The 16,129-nt window shown below is 66.4% G+C and overlaps 2 protein-coding genes and 1 long non-coding RNA gene across 4 annotated transcripts; 1 reads left to right on the top strand and 2 right to left on the bottom strand.

Moving 5' to 3' along the window:
• Positions 1-1,503: 1,503 nt before the first annotated feature.
• On the top strand, positions 1,504-2,739 carry LOC309684860 (pleckstrin homology-like domain family B member 3; the record flags this gene model as incomplete). The annotated part of the gene is made up of 2 exons (XM_082500708.1): positions 1,504-1,725; positions 2,504-2,739. Coding segments are annotated over 2 exons (357 nt in total), but the record flags the coding sequence as incomplete, so codon positions are not given.
• A 2,399-nt stretch (positions 2,740-5,138) lies between these two features.
• On the bottom strand, positions 5,139-10,791 carry LOC309684859 (ly6/PLAUR domain-containing protein 3-like; the record flags this gene model as incomplete). Its single annotated transcript, XM_082500707.1, has 5 exons — positions 5,139-6,058; positions 7,432-7,569; positions 8,716-8,889; positions 10,243-10,365; positions 10,788-10,791. The coding sequence occupies 5 exons, from the start codon at positions 10,789-10,791 to the stop codon at positions 5,247-5,249; spliced, it is 1,251 nt and encodes a 416-aa protein (XP_082356833.1). The 3' UTR covers positions 5,139-5,246.
• Positions 10,792-13,159: 2,368 nt separating this feature from the next.
• On the bottom strand, positions 13,160-15,262 carry LOC309684862. 2 transcript variants are annotated; one of them, XR_014270362.1, is made up of 3 exons: positions 15,181-15,262; positions 14,448-14,573; positions 13,160-13,586 (listed from the first exon to the last, which is right to left on the bottom strand). It is a non-coding gene; the product is annotated as an uncharacterized lncRNA (long non-coding RNA). The 2 variants fall into 2 exon arrangements; XR_014270363.1 differs by having other exon boundaries at positions 15,154-15,220.
• Between the last annotated feature and the right edge of the window lie 867 nt (positions 15,263-16,129).

Genomic DNA, 16,129 nt, shown 5'->3' with positions numbered 1-16,129 from the left:
GGGGGCTATGGGGCGGGGGGGGCTATGGGGGGGGTGGGGGGCTATGGGGGGGCTATGGGGGGGTGGGAGCTATGGGGGGGGGGCTATGGGGGGGTATGGGGGGGTATGGGGGGTTAGGGGGGATGGGGGGTGGGAGCTATGGGGGGGGGCTATGGGGGGGTATGGGGGGGTATGGGGGGTTAGGGGGGATGGGGGGCTATGGGGGGGGCTATGGGGGAGTGGGAGCTATGGGGGGGCTATGGGGGGGTGGGGGGTAGGGGCGATGGGGGGGCTATGGGGGGGTATGGGGGGGCTATGGGGGGTTATGGGGGGTTAGGGGGGATGGGGGGCTATGGGGGGGCTATGGGGCGGGGGGGGTGGGGGCTATGGGGGGGCTATGGGGGGTGGGGGGGTGGGGGGGGTTAGGGGGGATGGGGGGTGGGAGCTATGGGGGGGGGCTATGGGGGGGTATGGGGGGGTATGGGGGGGCTATGGGGGGGTATGGGGGGTTAGGGGGGATGGGGGGCTATGGGGGGGCTATGGGGCGGGGGGGGTGGGGGCTATGGGGGGTGGGGGGGGTATAGGGGGTGGGGGGAATGGGGGGTAGTGGGGAGGGGGGGTGGGGGGGCTATGGGGGAATGGGGGGGATGGGGGCTATGGGGGGCTATGGGGCGGGGGGGGCTATGGGGGGGCTATGGGGGGGTGGGGGGTAGGGGCGATGGGGGGTGGGGGCTATGGGGTCTATGGGGCAGGGGGGGATGGGGGGAATGGGGGGGTGGGGGCGATGGGGGGGTGGGGTCTATGGGGGGGCTATGGGGGGGTGGGGGGTACGGGGGTTGGGGGGTATAGGATCTATAGGGGGCACAGAGGGGTCTATGGGGGTCACAGAGGGTCTATAGGGCACAGAGGGTCTATGGGGCACAGAGGGGTCTATGGGGCACAGAGGGTCTATGGGGCGCAGAGGGGTCTATAGGGCACAGAGGGGTCTATGGGGGTCACAGAGGGTCTATGGGGCGCAGAGGGGTCTATGGGGGTCACAGAGGGGTCTATGGGGCACAGAGGGTCTATGGGGCACAGAGGGTCTATGGGGGTCACAGAGGGGTCTATGGGGGTCACAGAGGGTCTATGGGGCGCAGAGGGATCTATGGGGCACAGAGGGGTCTATAGGGCACAGAGGGGTCTATGGGGGGCACAGAGGGTCTATGGGGGTCACAGAGGGGTCTATGGGGCACAGAGGGTCTATGGGGCGCAGAGGGTCTATGGGGGTCACAGAGGGGTCTATGGGGCACAGAGGGTCTATGGGGGTCACAGAGGGGTCTATGGGGGTCACAGAGGGGTCTATGGGGCACAGAGGGTCTATGGGGCGCAGAGGGGTCTATAGGGGTCACAGAGGGGTCTATGGGGGTCACAGAGGGTCTATGGGGCACAGAGGGTCTATGGGGCGCAGAGGGTCTATGGGGGTCACAGAGGGTCTATGGGGCGCAGAGGGTCTATGGGGGTCACAGAGGGGTCTATGGGGCACAGAGGGTCTATGGGGCGCAGAGGGTCTATGGGGCACAGAGGGGTCTATGGGGCGCAGAGGGTCTATGGGGCACAGAGGGTCTATGGGGGGGCCATGGGGCCTATGGGGCTATAGGGGGTGACCCCTCTGTGCCCCCAGATGAGGAGGAGACGAAGCTGAAGGGCGTCATCTACTTCCAGGCCATCCGGGAGGTCTACCCCGACCACGGGCAGGTGGCCTGCAAGGTGCAGCCGGGGGCCATGGGGCGGGGGGCGCCGGGGGGCGCCGGGGGGCGCCGTGGGGCGGGGGGGGCCCATATGGGGCCGGGGAGCCTATAGGAGCCCCATGGGAGGGGAGCGGAGGGGAGAGGTGGGGGGCGGGAGAGGGGCTGAGGGACATCTACAGGGGGTTTCTGCGGGGGTTGGGGGGATGTGTGGGGCTGGGGGGGGATGTGTGGGGCTGGGGGGGGAGTTATGGGTCGGGGGGGGGATCTATGGGGCTGAGCCCCACTGAGGAACCTCCACTAGACCCCCAAGCCATGGTTGACCTTCATCCTGAGGTGTCTATGAGGTTCTGGAGGAGAATCCATGGGGCCGGGGGGGATCTATGGGGCTGATGGAGATCTATGGGGCTGGGGAGGCAGTTATGGGTCCCGGGGTGGGATCTATGGGGCTGAGGCCCATGATGAGCCCCCCAAGCCCATGGCTGACCTTCTTCATGAGGTGTCTATGAGGTTCTGGAGGGGACTCCCTGGGGCCGGGGGGGATCTATGGGGCTGGAGGGAATCTATGGGGCTGGGGAGGCAGTTATGGGTCCCGGGGTGGGCTCTGTGGGGCTGAGCCCCACTGAGGAACCTCCCCAAGCCATGGCTGACCTTCATCCTGAGGTGTCTATGAGGTTCTGGAGGAGGATCCCTGGGGCCGGTGGGGATCTATGGGGCTGATGGAGATCTATGGGGCTGGGGAGGCAGTTATGGGTCCCGGGGTGGGATCTATGGGGCTGAGCCCCGCGCCCGCCCCCCAGAGCCCCAACCCCCGCCTGACCTTCTGCCTGAAGACCTTCGAGCGCCTCTTCTGCCTGGTGGCGCCCTCGGCGGAGGCCATGTGCCTCTGGATGGACGCCCTCCTCACTGCCACCCAGTGGGCGGGGCCCGCCTGACCACGCCCCCCGCCCCGCCCCCGGGCCCGCCCCCAGGCCCCGCCCCCCGGCCCCGCCCCGCCCCCCCCCCCGGCGGCCACCGAACCCCCTCAGAACGTGGCAAGAAGGCGGTCGAGGCCACCAAAAGCCCAACTGGGGCCACCAGTAGCCAACTGGGAGCTCACAAAAACCAACTGGGGCCACCAAAATTCCAACTGGGGCCACCAGTAGCCAACTGGGGGACCTCAAAATTTAACTGGGAGCCCCAAAAATCCAACTGGGAGCCACCAAAATTCCAACTGGGGCCACCAAAATTCCAACTGGGGCCACCAGTAGCCAACTGGGAACTCCTTAAATTCCAACTGGGAGCCACCAAAATTTAACTGGGAGCCCCAAAATTCCAACTGGGAGCCCCAAAATTCCAACTGGGGCCACCAGTAGCCAACTGGGAACCCCCAAAAGCCCAACTGGGGCCACCAAAATTCCAACTGGGGCCACCAGTAGCCAACTGGGGGACCCCAAAATTTAACTGGGAGCCCCAAAAATCCAACTGGGGCCACCAAAATTCCAACTGGGGCCACCAGTAGCCAACTGGGAGCTCACAAAACCCAACTGGGGCCACCAAAATTCCAACTGGGAGCCACCAAAAGCCCAACTGGGGCCACCAGTAGCCAACTGGGAGCCCCCAAAACGCAACTGGGAGCCACCAAAATTCCAACTGGGGTCACCAGTAGCCAACTGGGAACTCCTCAAATTCCAACTGGGAGCCACCAAAAGCCCAACTGGGGGACCCCAAAATTTAACTGGGAGCCCCCAAAACGCAACTGGGAGCCACCAAAGTTCCAACTGGGGCCACCAGTAGCCAACTGGGAGCTCCCAAAACCCAACTGGGGCCACCAAAGTTCCAACTGGGGCCACCAAAATTCCAACTGGGGTCACCAGTAACCAACCGGGAGCTCACAAAACCCAACTGGGGCCACCAAAATTCCAACTGGGGCCACCAGTAGCCAACTGGGAGCCCCCAAAACGCAACTGGGAGCCACCAAAATTCCAACTGGGGCCACCAAAATTCCAACTGGGGCCACCAGTAGCCAACTGGGAACTCCTCCAATTCCAACTGGGAGCCACCAAAAGCCCAACTGGGGGACCCCAAAATTTAACTGGGAGCCCCCAAAACCCAACTGGGGCCACCAAAATTCCAACTGGGGCCACCAGTAGCCAACTGGGGCCACCAGTAGCCAACTGGGAACCAACAAAACTCAACTGGGAGCCCCAAAAATCCAACTGGGACCGCCACAATTCAACTGGGACCACCAGAATTCCAACTGGGAGCCCCAAAAACTCCAGCTGGAGCCACCAGTAGCCAACTGGGAGCCGCGCAGTGGGGGAGGGGCGGCGCCATTACAGCTTTGGGCAGAAAAAGCCGTTTCCGGTGGTTTTTTGGGGGGACTCCACGGGGGGGGGGGGAGGGGCCCCAGTGCCTTCCAGTCCCTCCCAGTAGAGACCAGTGCCACTCCCAGTATGTCCCAGCCCCTTCCAGTCTCTCCAAGTCCCTTCCCAGTATATCCCAGTCCTCTCCCAGTCCTCTCCCAGTCCCCTCCCAGTCTCCTCCCAGTCCCTCCCAGACCCCCCCAGTCCACCCCAGTCCTCTCCCAGTCTATCCCAGTATGTCCCAGTCCCTTCCCAGTATATCCCAGTCCCTCCCAGTCCCCTCCCAGTCCCTTCCAGTCTCCTCTCAGTATATCCCAGTCCCTCCCAGTCCCCCCCAGTAGAAACCAGTCCCTCCCTGTCCCTCCCAGATCTCCCCAATCCACCCCAGTCCCCTCCCAGTCTATCCCAGTCCCCCCCAGTCCTCTCCCAGTCCCCTCCCAGTCCCCTCCCAGTCCCTCCCAGTCCTCTCCAGTCTATCCCAGTATGTCCCAGTCCCCTCCCAGTATATCCCAGTCCCTCCCAGTCCCCTCCAGTCTATCCCAGTATATCCCAGTCCCCCCCAGTCCTCTCCCAGTCCCCTCCAGTCTAGCCCAGTCCCTCCCAGTCCCCCCCAGTCCCCTCCCAGTCCCTCCCAGTCCCTCCCAGTCCTCTCCAGTCTATCCCAGTATGTCCCAGTCCCCTCCCAGTATATCCCAGTCCCTCCCAGTCCCCTCCAGTCTATCCCAGTATATCCCAGTCCCCCCCAGTCCTCTCCCAGTCCCCTCCAGTCTAGCCCAGTCCTCTCCCAGTCCCCCCCAGTCCCCTCCCAGTCCCTCCCAGTCCTCTCCAGTCTATCCCAGTATGTCCCAGTCCCCTCCCAGTATATCCCAGTCCCTCCCAGTCCCCTCCAGTCTATCCCAGTCCCTCCCAGTCCCCCCCAGTCCTCTCCCAGTCCCCTCCCAGTATATCCCAGTCCCCTCCAGTCTATCCCAGTCCCTCCCAGTCCCTCCCAGTCCCCTCCAGTCTATCCCAGTATGTCCCAGTCCCCCCCAGTCCTCTCCCAGTCTATCCCAGTATAAACCAGACACCCCCCACACCCCTCATTCCACCTCAGCCATTTATTACCCCGACGGCCCCACAGCGGGGGTGGGGGGAGGGGTGGGGCGTGGCCGGAAGTGGGCGTGGCCGACACGCGTTGGCTCCGCCCCCCTCTCCCCCCTCAGAGGAGGGGGAGGAGCAGGAGGGGGAGGAGCCACCCGGGACCGCCCATGGGGTGGCCCCGCCCTTTGGCCCCACCCCCGCCCCCGCCCCGCCCTGACCCCGCCCGGCCGGCCGCCGCCTTCTCCCCGGCCGCCATCTTGGGGCCTACGTCGGCCATATTGGTGTTGGCCATGTTGGGGCCTACGTCGGCCATTTTGGGGTCAATGTCGGCCATTTTGGGGCCTACGGTGGCCACTTTGGGGCCTACAGTGGCCACTTTGGGGCCTACGGTGGCCATGTTGGGGCCTACGGTGGCCATGTTGGCGTTGGCCATGTTGGGGCCAATGTCGGCCATGTTGGGGCCAACGTCGGCCATGGTGGGGCCTACGTCGGCCATTTTGGGGCCTACGGTGGCCATGTTGGCGTTGGCCGAGTCAACGTTGGCCCCGTTGACGCCCCCGTTGACGCCGTTGACGCCGCTGGTGCCGGCGGCCATCTTGGTGGCCCCGGTGGCCCTCTGGGTGGCCCCGGCGGCCATCTTGTCCGGCTGCCGTTGACCTCGGCTGCCGTCGGCGGGGGTGGGGCGGTCGTCGGCCGTGCCGGCGGCCATGTCGGTGGCGTTGGGGGCGGGGGCGGGGCCGGGGGGGTGGGGGAGGAGCTCGAGGCGGGGCAGGTCGGGGGCGAAGAAGGTCTTGTTGGGGGAGGGGTCGTTGCAGAGGTCGCCGGCGCAGCAGGAGCCCCTCAGCCCCACGGCGGCGTCGCCCCGCGCCTCCCGGCGGCACTCCGTGTCCCGCACGCAGCCCCGCACCTCCCGCCACGCCGTGGCCCCGCCTGCGGGGGGGGGAGGGGGTGTCATGGCCGCCCCACGGCGGCGACCGACCCCCCCCCCCCCCCCCCCCATAGGGCCGCCCGGAGCCGGAGGGGGCGGCCGCGACCTATAGCGGCACCGCGGGAGACCGCTACGCCCCCTGTAAGGCCCTATGGGGCCACGGACAGCACCGGGCCCTATAGCGTCGCCATGGCAACCGTTACATCCATTCCCCCCCCCCAAACCCCCCCCAGGGTCGCCACGGCGACCAGTGCACCCCCTATATGGCCCTATAGGGCCACCATAGATACCCCCGGGGCCCATAGGGTAACCATGGCAACCACTAGTCCCCCCCCATAGCGTCGCCATGGCGACCACTACATCCCCCTATATGGCCCCACGGAATCGCCGTGGCGACCGCTACACCCCCTGTAAGGACCTATGGGCCCTATAGGGTCGCCGTGGCAACCACTACCCCCCCCCCTATAGACCTATAGGGTAACCATGGCAACCCCTGGGCCCTATAGGTTCACCATGGCGACAAGTGGGGCCTACGGGGTCGCCATGGCAACTGCTCTCCCCCCCCCCACCCCCCATAGGGTCGCTATGGCGACCACTATACCCCCTATAGGGACCTATAGGGTCACCACGGCGGCCACTGCACCCCCTATACGGCCCTATAGGGTCACCATGGCAACTGCTCGGCCCTATAGGGTTGCCGTGGCAACCACTACATCCCCCTGTGTGGCCCTATAGAATCACCGCGGCAACCGCTAGTCCCCACGGCGTCGCCATGGCAACCGCTACAGCCCCCTATACGGCCCTATGGCGTCGCCACGGCGACCGGTACACCCCCCCTATAAGGACCCCAAACCCTATAGGGTCGCCATGGCAACCGCTACATCCCCCTCTATGGCCCTATAGAATCTCCATGGCAACCGGTACACCCCCCCATAAGGACCTATGGGGTCGCCATGGCAATCAGTAGACCCCCCCCATAAGGACCCCAAACCCTATGGGGTCGCCATGGCAACCGGTAGACCCTATGGGGTCGCCATGGCGACTGCCACATCCCCCTCTACGGCCCTTTGGGGTCGCCATGGCAACCAGTAGACCCTATGGGGTTGCCATGGCGACTGCCACATCCCCCTATAAGGACCCCAAACCCTATAGGGTCGCCATGGCAACCGCTACATCCTCCTATACGGCCCTTTGGGGTCACCATGGCGACCAGTAGACCCTATGGGGTTGCCATGGCAACCGCTACATCCCCCTATAAGGACCTATGGGGTCGCCATGGCGACTGCCACATCCCCCTCTACGGCCCTATGGGGTTGCCATGGCGACCACTACATCCCTCCCCCCGCCCCCCCCCCCCCCGGCGCCATTGGCTCACCCAGAGTGAGGCTGACGTTGCCATGGAAACAGCCGCGCAGGTCCCCGTAGCACTGGACCACGGTGGGGGGGGAGCAGCGCCCGTCGTCATGGCAACCGTAACACCGCAGCCCATTGGGCACCCGCTCGCTGGCGTTGCCTGGCAACGGGGGGGCGGGGTCACGCAGGCCACGCCCCCCCCAGCCCCCCCCCCTTCCATCCCAGTATATACCAGTATAAACCAGTATAAACCAGTATAAACCAGTGCCCCCCCAGTCCCTTCCCAGTATGTCCCAATCCCTCCCAGTATCCCCCAAACCCCTCCCAGTCCCTCCCAGTGCCCCCCCCACTCCCTCCCAGACCTTCCCAGTCACCTCCCACTGCCCTCCCAGTCCCCTTCCAGTTCCTCCCAGTTCCCTCCCAGTATATCCCAGTCCCCTCCCAGTGCCCCCCAGTCCCCTCCCGGTCCCTCCCAGTATATCCCAATCCCCTCTAGATCGCTCCCAGTGCCCTCCCAGTGCCCCCCAGTCCCTCCCAGTATATCCCAATCCCCTCTAGATCACTCCCAGTGCCCTCCCAGTGCCCCCCAGTCCCCTCCCAGTCCCTCCCAGTATATCCCAATCCCCCCTAGATCCCTCCCAGTCCCTCCCAGTCCCCCACGCTCCCCTCCCAGTCCCCTCCCAGTCTATCCCAGTCCCTCCCAGTCCCCCCCAGTGCCCTTCCAGCATATCCCAGTCCCTCCCAGTCCCTCCCAGTCCCCCCCAGTCCCATCCCAGTCCCCTTCCAGTATATCCCAGTCCCTCCCAGTCCCTCCCAGTCCCCCCCAGTCCCATCCCAGTCCCCTTCCAGTATATCCCAGTCCCTCCCAGTCCCTCCCAGTATATCCCAATCCCCCCTAGATCCCACCCACTCCCCTCCCAGTCCCTCCCAGTGCCCTTCCAGCATATCCCAGTCCCCTCCCAGTGCCCCCCAGTCCCCTCCCAGTCCCTCCCAGTATATCCCAATACCCCCCACTCCCCTCCCAGTCTATCCCAGTCCCTCCCAGTCCCTCCCAGTCTATCCCAGTCCCCTCCCAGTCCCTCCCAGTATATCCCAATACCCCCTAGATCCCTCCCAGTCCTCTCCCAGTCCCTCCCAGTCCCCCCCAGTCCTCTCCCAGTCCCCTCCCAGTCTATCCCAGTCCCCTCCCAGTCCCTCCCAGTCTATCCCAGTCCCCCCTAGATCCCTCCCAGTCCCTCCCAGTATATCCCAATCCCCCCCACTCCCCTCCCAGTCCCTCCCAGTCCCCCCCAGTGCCCCCCAGTACCTGCCAGGGGGAGGGCCCCCTCCTGCCCCAGTGGGAGGAGCCCGTTGCAGCCCCTCCCCCGACACTGCCGCCGCCGCGCGAAGACCACAACACCGAAGAGCTCCAACGCGCGACCCACGGCCCCGCCCCGGCCCCGCCCGCAGCCACGCCCGCCCAGCGCCCACCGCCCGTGGCCTGCGGGGACAGCGACCCACGGATCGACCCATAGATCGACCCATAGTGACCCATAGATCGACCCATAGATGGACCCATAGATTGACCCACAGCGACCCACGGATCGACCCATAGAGACCCATAGATCGACCCATAGATTGACCCATAGATCGACCCATAGAGACCCATAGATCGACCCATAGATGGACCCATAGATTGACCCATAGATCGACCCATAGATGGACCCATAGATTGACCCACAGCGACCCATAGATCGACCCATAGAGACCCATAGATCGACCCATAGATCGACCCATAGAGACCCATAGATCGACCCATAGTGACCCATAGATTGACCCATAGATGGACCCATAGATCGACCCATAGATCGACCCATAGATGGACCCATAGATCGACCCATAGATCGACCCATAGAGACCCATAGATCGACCCATAGTGACCCATAGATTGACCCATAGATGGACCCATAGATCGACCCATAGATTGACCCATAGTGACCCATAGATTGACCCATAGATGGACCCATAGATTGACCCACAGCGACCCATAGATCGACCCATAGAGACCCACAGATCGACCCATAGATCGACCCATAGAGACCCATAGATCGACCCATAGTGACCCATAGATTGACCCATAGATGGACCCATAGATTGACCCATAGAGACCCATAGATCAACCCACAGATCGACCCATAGATTGACCCATAGATCGACCCATAGAGACCCATAGATCGACCCGTAGATGGACCTACAGCGACCCATAGATTGACCCATAGATTGACCCATAGATCGACCCATGGATCGACCCACAGCGACCCATAGATCGACCCATAGATGGACCCATAGATTGACCCACATCGACCCATGGGTTGACCCATAGTGACCCACAGATCGACCCATAGATTGACCTACAGAGACCCATAGATTGACCCATAGATCGACCCATAGACCTGACCCATAGACCCACCCACAGACCGGCCCCACATCCCCCCATAGAAGGCCCCGGGGGGGTCTCAGCCCCACATCTCCCCACAGATGTGCCCCACATCGCCCCATAGAAGGCCCCGGGGGGGGGTCTCGGCCCCACATCTCCCCACGGATGTGCCCCACATCTCCCCATAGAAGGCCCCGGGGGGGTCTCAGCCCCACATCTCCCCATAGAAGGCCCTGGGGGGGGTCTCAGCCCCACATCTCCCCACAGATGTGCCCCACATCCCCCCATAGAAGGCCCCGGGGGGGTCTCAGCCCCACATCTCCCCACAGATGCGCCCCACATCCCCCCATAGAAGGCCCCGGGGGGGGTCTCAGCCCCACATCTCCCCACAGATGCGCCCCACATCGCCCCACTCACTCCAGGTGACGGCCGCCAGAGCTTCGGCGCAGACGTCGCTCTCGGGGGGACATGTGACATTCACGGCCCCACGGCACGTCCCGTCCTCCGCCCCACAGCTCAGGCACTCCAGCCCCACGGCGCCTGCCCCACACGTCACCCGTCACACCGCCCCACACACCCCCACGGACGGACGGACGGACGGACGGACGGACGTGTGGGGTGTGGGGCGGACCCCACCCTGCCCGACCTGTCCCGGCCCGTCCCGGCCCGACCCACGGCGCGACCCACGGCACGCCCCGGCACACACCCCTCTGCCCCACGGCGCCCCGACAGCCCTCTGCCCCATAGCGGCCCAGCCCCATAGATGTGAACCCTGACACCCCCCCTGCCCCATAGCGACCCAGACCCATAGCGGCTCAGCCCCATAGATGTGACCCCCGACACCCCCCTGCCCCATAGATTCTGCCCCACGGTGCCCTGACAGCCCTCTGTCCCTGCCCCATAGCGGCCCAGCCCCATAGATGTGACCCCTGACACCCCCCCTGCCCCATAGCGTCCCAGACCCATAGCGGCCCAGCCCCATAGATGTGACCCCCGACACCCCCCTGCCCCATAGATTCTGCCCCATGGTGCCCTGACAGCCCTCTGTCCCTGCCCCATAGCGGCCCAGCCCCATAGATGTGACCCCTGACACCCCTCTGCCCCATAGATCCTGACCCACAGCCCCCCTGACACCCCCCTGCCCCACACCTCCTGCCCCACAGCGCCCTGACAGCCCTCTGCCCCTGCCCCATAGCGACCCAGACCCATAGCAACCCAGCCCCATAGACGTGACCCCCGACACCCCCCTGCCCCATAGCTCCTGCCCCACAGCTCCCCAAACCCCCTCCCCCCAGCCTCTGCCCCATAGCAAGCTGCCCCACACCTTCTGCCCCATAGACCTGACCCCCGGCACCCCCCTGCCCCACACCTCCTGCCCCACAGCCCCCCTGACACCCCCCTGCCCCATAGCGGCTCAGCCCCACAGTCCCGACCCCCGACACCCCCCCTGCCCCACAGCTCCCCTGACCCCCCCCCGCCCCATCCCTGCCCCATAGCGGCTCAGCCCCACAGCGCCCTGACACCACCCCTGCCCCAGCCCCACAACCCTGCCCCACACCTCCCAGCCCCACAGCAGCTCCCCAACACGCCCCCACAGCCCCACACCTCCCAGCCCCACAAGCCCTGCCCCACAAGTCCCCCCCCTGCCCCCCAAGTACCCCCTCTGCCCCCCAAGTGGTGCCTCTGCCCCCCAAGTACCCTCTCTGCCCCCCAAGTGGTGCCTCTGCTCAAGTACCCCCTCTGCCCCACAAGTGCCCCCCCTGCCCCCCAAATCCCCCCTCCCTCTGCCCCACAAGTGCCCCCTCTGCCCCCTAAGTACCCCTCAAACCCCCCCTCCCTCTGCCCCACAAGTGCCCCCCTCAACCCCTTCAAGTGGCCCTTCTGCCCCCCAAGTGCCCCCCTACCCCCCAAATCCCCCCTCCCTCTGCCCCCCAAGTACCCCCCCCGCCCCACAAGTGCCCCCCCCCCCCCCTGCCCCACACCTGGCAGCAGCAGCAGCAGCAGCGGCAGCAGCCGGGCCCCCCCCATAGCCCGGCCCCACATCTCGGCCTCGGCCCAGTGCCGTGGGGCGCTGACGCCCCAATTTATGGGTGCGGAGGGGGGGGATGGGGGGGGGAAGGGTGGGGCGAAGGTGGGGGGCCCTCGGGGCTCCCCGCCCCATAGCACGGCCCCACGGCCTCCCCGCCCCATAGCACCGCCCTTACGGCCTCCCTGCCCCATAGCTCAGCCCCACGGCGGCCCGTGAGAGCTCTGCCCCATAGCGCTGCCCTATAGCGTAGTCCCCCCATAGCTCTGCCCCATAGCCATTCCCCCAGCCCTGCCCCACAGCTCTGCCCCATAGCTTTGCCCTATAGCAAAGCCCCCCATAGCTCTGCCCCCACGGGACCGCCCCATAGCTCTGCCCCATAGCTCTGCCCCCCCATAGCCCTGCCCCATAGATCTGCCCCCTCAGACAGCCCTATAGCCCTGCCCCACATTTCCGCCCCATAGCTCTGCCCCATAGCTCTGCCTCCCCATAGCCCTGCCCTATAGCATAGCCCCCATAGCTCTGCCCCACATTTCCGCCCCATAGCCCTGCCCTATAGCATAGCCCCCATAGCTCTGCCCCATAGCTCTGCCCCACATTTCTGCCCCATAGCCCCCCCCCCATAGCTCTGCCCCACACCTCCGCCCCACAGCCGTTCCCACGGCCCCCCCGGGCGGCACTGAGTCACCCCCCAACTGAGTCACACCCCATAGCGGGGGGGGGGGGGGGGGGGGGGGGGAGGGGCGGTGCCCCACATCGGTGGGGCCCGAACGTCCTCTGGGCCCCCCCCGGGGGTGGGGGTGGGGGAGGGGGGGACGGGGACAGCCAATCAACCACCTTTAATTAATTAATTAATTAATTATAATTTGGGGGGGGGGGAAGCGGTGAGGGGACCCATAGCGCCCGCGCCCCATAGCGCCCCTTCCTGACCCCTCCCAGTACATCCCAGTATAAACCAGTGCCCTCCTGGTGCTCTCCCAGCACCTCCCAGTGGCTCCCAGTATAAACCAGTGCTCTCCCAGTCCCCTCCCAGTGGCTCCCAGTCTATCCCAGTCCCCCCCAGTCCCTTCCCAGTGCATCCCAGTATAAACCAGTGCCCTCCCGGTGCTCTCCCAGTGTTCTCCCAGCGCCTCCCAGTATAAACCAGTCCCCCCCAGTCCCTTCCCAGTGCCTCCCAGTATAAACCAGTGCCCTCCTGGTGCTCTCCCAGCACCTCCCAGTATAAACCAGTGCCCTCCGGTGGTCTCCCAGTGTTCTCCCAGCACCTCCCAGTATAAACCAGTCCCCCCCAGTCCCTTCCCAGTGCCTCCCAGTATAAACCAGTCCCCCCCAGTCCCTTCCCAGTGCCTCCCAGTATAAACCAGTTCATCTCCCAGTCCCTCCCGGTACATCCCAACCCCCTCCCAGTATATCCCAGTCCATCTCAGAAGGGGCCCACGAGTCCGAGCCCCACATCTCCCCACAGAAGGGGCCGCGGCGGCCGTGCCCCATAGCGCTGTCCGGGCCTAGACGTGTGGGGCAGTGAGGAGGAGGAGGAGGAGGAGGAGGGGGGGGGGTCCGAGGCGGCCGTGGGGCCGTGGGGCGGCGGACGGGGGGTCGCCGGGGGGTCCGTTGCAGAGCGCCCCACGGCAGCAGTGGGGCAGAGCCGCCCCCCGCAGCCCCCGCAGCCCCACGGGGGTCTCGCACCACCCCGGGGTGGCGCAGCCCCGAACCACCCACGGCTCTCCCGAGGGGCCTGTGGGGGGCACGGGGGGGGTCAGCGACCCACGGCGACCCACGGCGGCACCCCAGACCCATAGGGACCCCATGGGGACATCCCTGCCCCATAGAGAGCCCCCCAGCCCCATAGGGACCCCATGGGGACCCTCCTGCCCCATAGAGACCCCATAGAGACCCCATAGAGAGCCCTCCAGACCCATAGAACCCCATAGCGAACCCCCAGACCCATAGAGACCCCATGGGGACACCCCAGACCCATAGAGAGCCCCCCAGACCCATAGGGACCCCATGGGGACCCTCCTGCCCCATAGAGACCCCATAGAGACCCCATAGAGGCCCCCAGACCCATAGGAACCCCTAAGGACAACCCTGCCCCATAGAGATCCCATAGATCCCCCCCAGCCCCATAGATCCCCCCCCAGCCCCATAGATCCCCCCAGCCCCATAGATCCCCTCTGCCCCACAGATCCCCCCCCGCCCCATAGATCCCCCCGCCCCATAGATCCCCTCTGCCCCACAGATCCCCCCCCCGCCCCATAGATCCCCCCCGCCCCATAGATCCCCCTCTGCCCCATAGATCCCCCAGCCCCATAGATCCCCCCCTGCCCCATAGATCCCCCCCAGCCCCATAGATCCCCTCTGCCCCACAGATCCCCCTCTGCCCCACAGATCCCCCCCGCCCCATAGATCCCACAGCCCCATAGATCCCCCCGCCCCACAGATCCCCCTCTGCCCCACAGATCCCCCTCTGCCCCATAGATCCCCCCCAGCCCCACAGATCCCCCCCAGTCCCATAGATCCCCCCTGCCCCATAGATCCCCTCTGCCCCATAGATCCCCTCTGCCCCACAGATCCCCTCTGCCCCACAGATCCCCACCGTAGGTGCGGGCGGTGGTGCAGTGGGTCATTCCCGCCCCACAGATGAGCACTTGTGGGGCGCAGCCGTGGGGGTCGGCCCCATCGCAGCCCCAACAGCGCAGCCCCGACGGGGGGGGGTCCTCCTCTGCACCAGTATACACCAGTACAAACCAGTGACACACCCCCCCCCGGGTGGGGGAGGGGGCACGGACCCCCTCCCAGTACATCCCAGTATAAACCAGTCCCCTCCCAGTATATCCCAGTCCCCCCCAGTCCATCCCAGTCCCCCCAGTCCCCCCCAGTCTATCTCAGTCCCCCCCAAATGTCCTCCCAGTATATCCCAGTATATTCCAGTCCCCTCCCAGTCCCCCCGAGATCCAGTCCCTCCCATATCCAGTCCCCTCCCAGTCCCCTCTCAGTCCCCCCAGTACATCCCAGTATATCCCAGTCCCCTCCCAGTCCCCTCCCAGTCCCCCCCAGTATATCCCAGTCCCTCCCAGTCCCCCCAGTCTCCCCCTCCCAGTCCCCTCCCAGTCCCCTCCCAGTATATCCCAGTCCCTCCCAGTCCCTCCCAGTCCCCTCCCAGTCCCTCCCAGTATATCCCAGTCCCCCTGGATCCCTCCCACTCCCTCCCAGTCCCTCCCAGTCTATTCCAGACCCCTCCCAGTCCCCTCCCAGTCCCTCCCAGTCCCCTCCCAGTCCCTCCCAGTCCCCTCCCAGTATACCCCAGTCCGCCCCAGTCGGTCCCTCACCGGGTTCGCAGCGGTCTCGCGCGCAGCAGCGCACCCCCACGCGGCGGCCCCCGCCCCGTCTCGAGCCCCACCGACCCCCCGCACGCGCCGGCGGCGCCGCAGCCGCGCACCCGCCCCTCCCCCACTGCGGGGGGGCACCGCGGGGGGAGACGTCACTCGCGCCGCCCCTCCCCCCCCCGCCCCTCCCCCACCCCCCATCGGCCCCTCCCCCCTCCATAGGGCATCCCCCGCCCCTCCCCCACCCCGCCCCTCCCCCACCCATTAGGGGAACCCCCATCGGCCCCTCCCCCCACCCCGCCCCTCCCCCACTCATTAGGGGACCCCCCCCCATCGACCCCTCCCCCACCCCCCACAGACCCCTCCCCCACCCCCCATCGGCCCCTCCCCCTCCATAGGGGAGCCCCTCCCCCACCCCGCCCCTCCCCCACCCATTAGGGAACCCCCTCCCCCCCCCCCATCGACCCCTCCCTCCACCCCCTCATCGGCCCCTCCCCCACTCATTAGGGGACCCCTCCCCCAATCCCCCCCTCCCCCACCCCCCATCGGCCCCTCCCCCCCATGGGGACCCCCTCCCCCCCCGCCCCTCCCCCCGCCCCTCCCCCCCTCACCTCCCCCGGGGGGGCGGGTGATGACGTCGATGCAGTAGTCGGTGACGCGGGGGCAGCGCAGCGCCGCCATTGGGCGCCCACAGGAGCCGTCGGCCGCGTCACACGTCAGACAGAGGAGGGGCGGGGCTGGGGGGAGGGGCGGGGTCGGGGGGGGACACACCCGCCCCTCCCCCCATAGGGGACCCCCGACCCCGCCCCTCCCCCACCCCATAGGGGATCCCCTCTCCTGCCCCTCCCCCACCCGTGGGAACCCTTAAACCCGCCCCTCCCCCACCCCATAGGGACTTCCTATCCTGCCCCTCCCCCACCCGTGGGAACTCCCAAACCCGCCCCTCCCCCCC

Source organism: Vanellus vanellus (assembly GCF_965231255.1).
Source record: "Vanellus vanellus genome assembly, contig: HAP1_SCAFFOLD_2181, whole genome shotgun sequence".
NCBI lineage: Eukaryota > Metazoa > Chordata > Aves > Charadriiformes > Charadriidae > Vanellus > Vanellus vanellus.
This window is presented reverse-complemented; position numbering and strand designations above follow the sequence as displayed.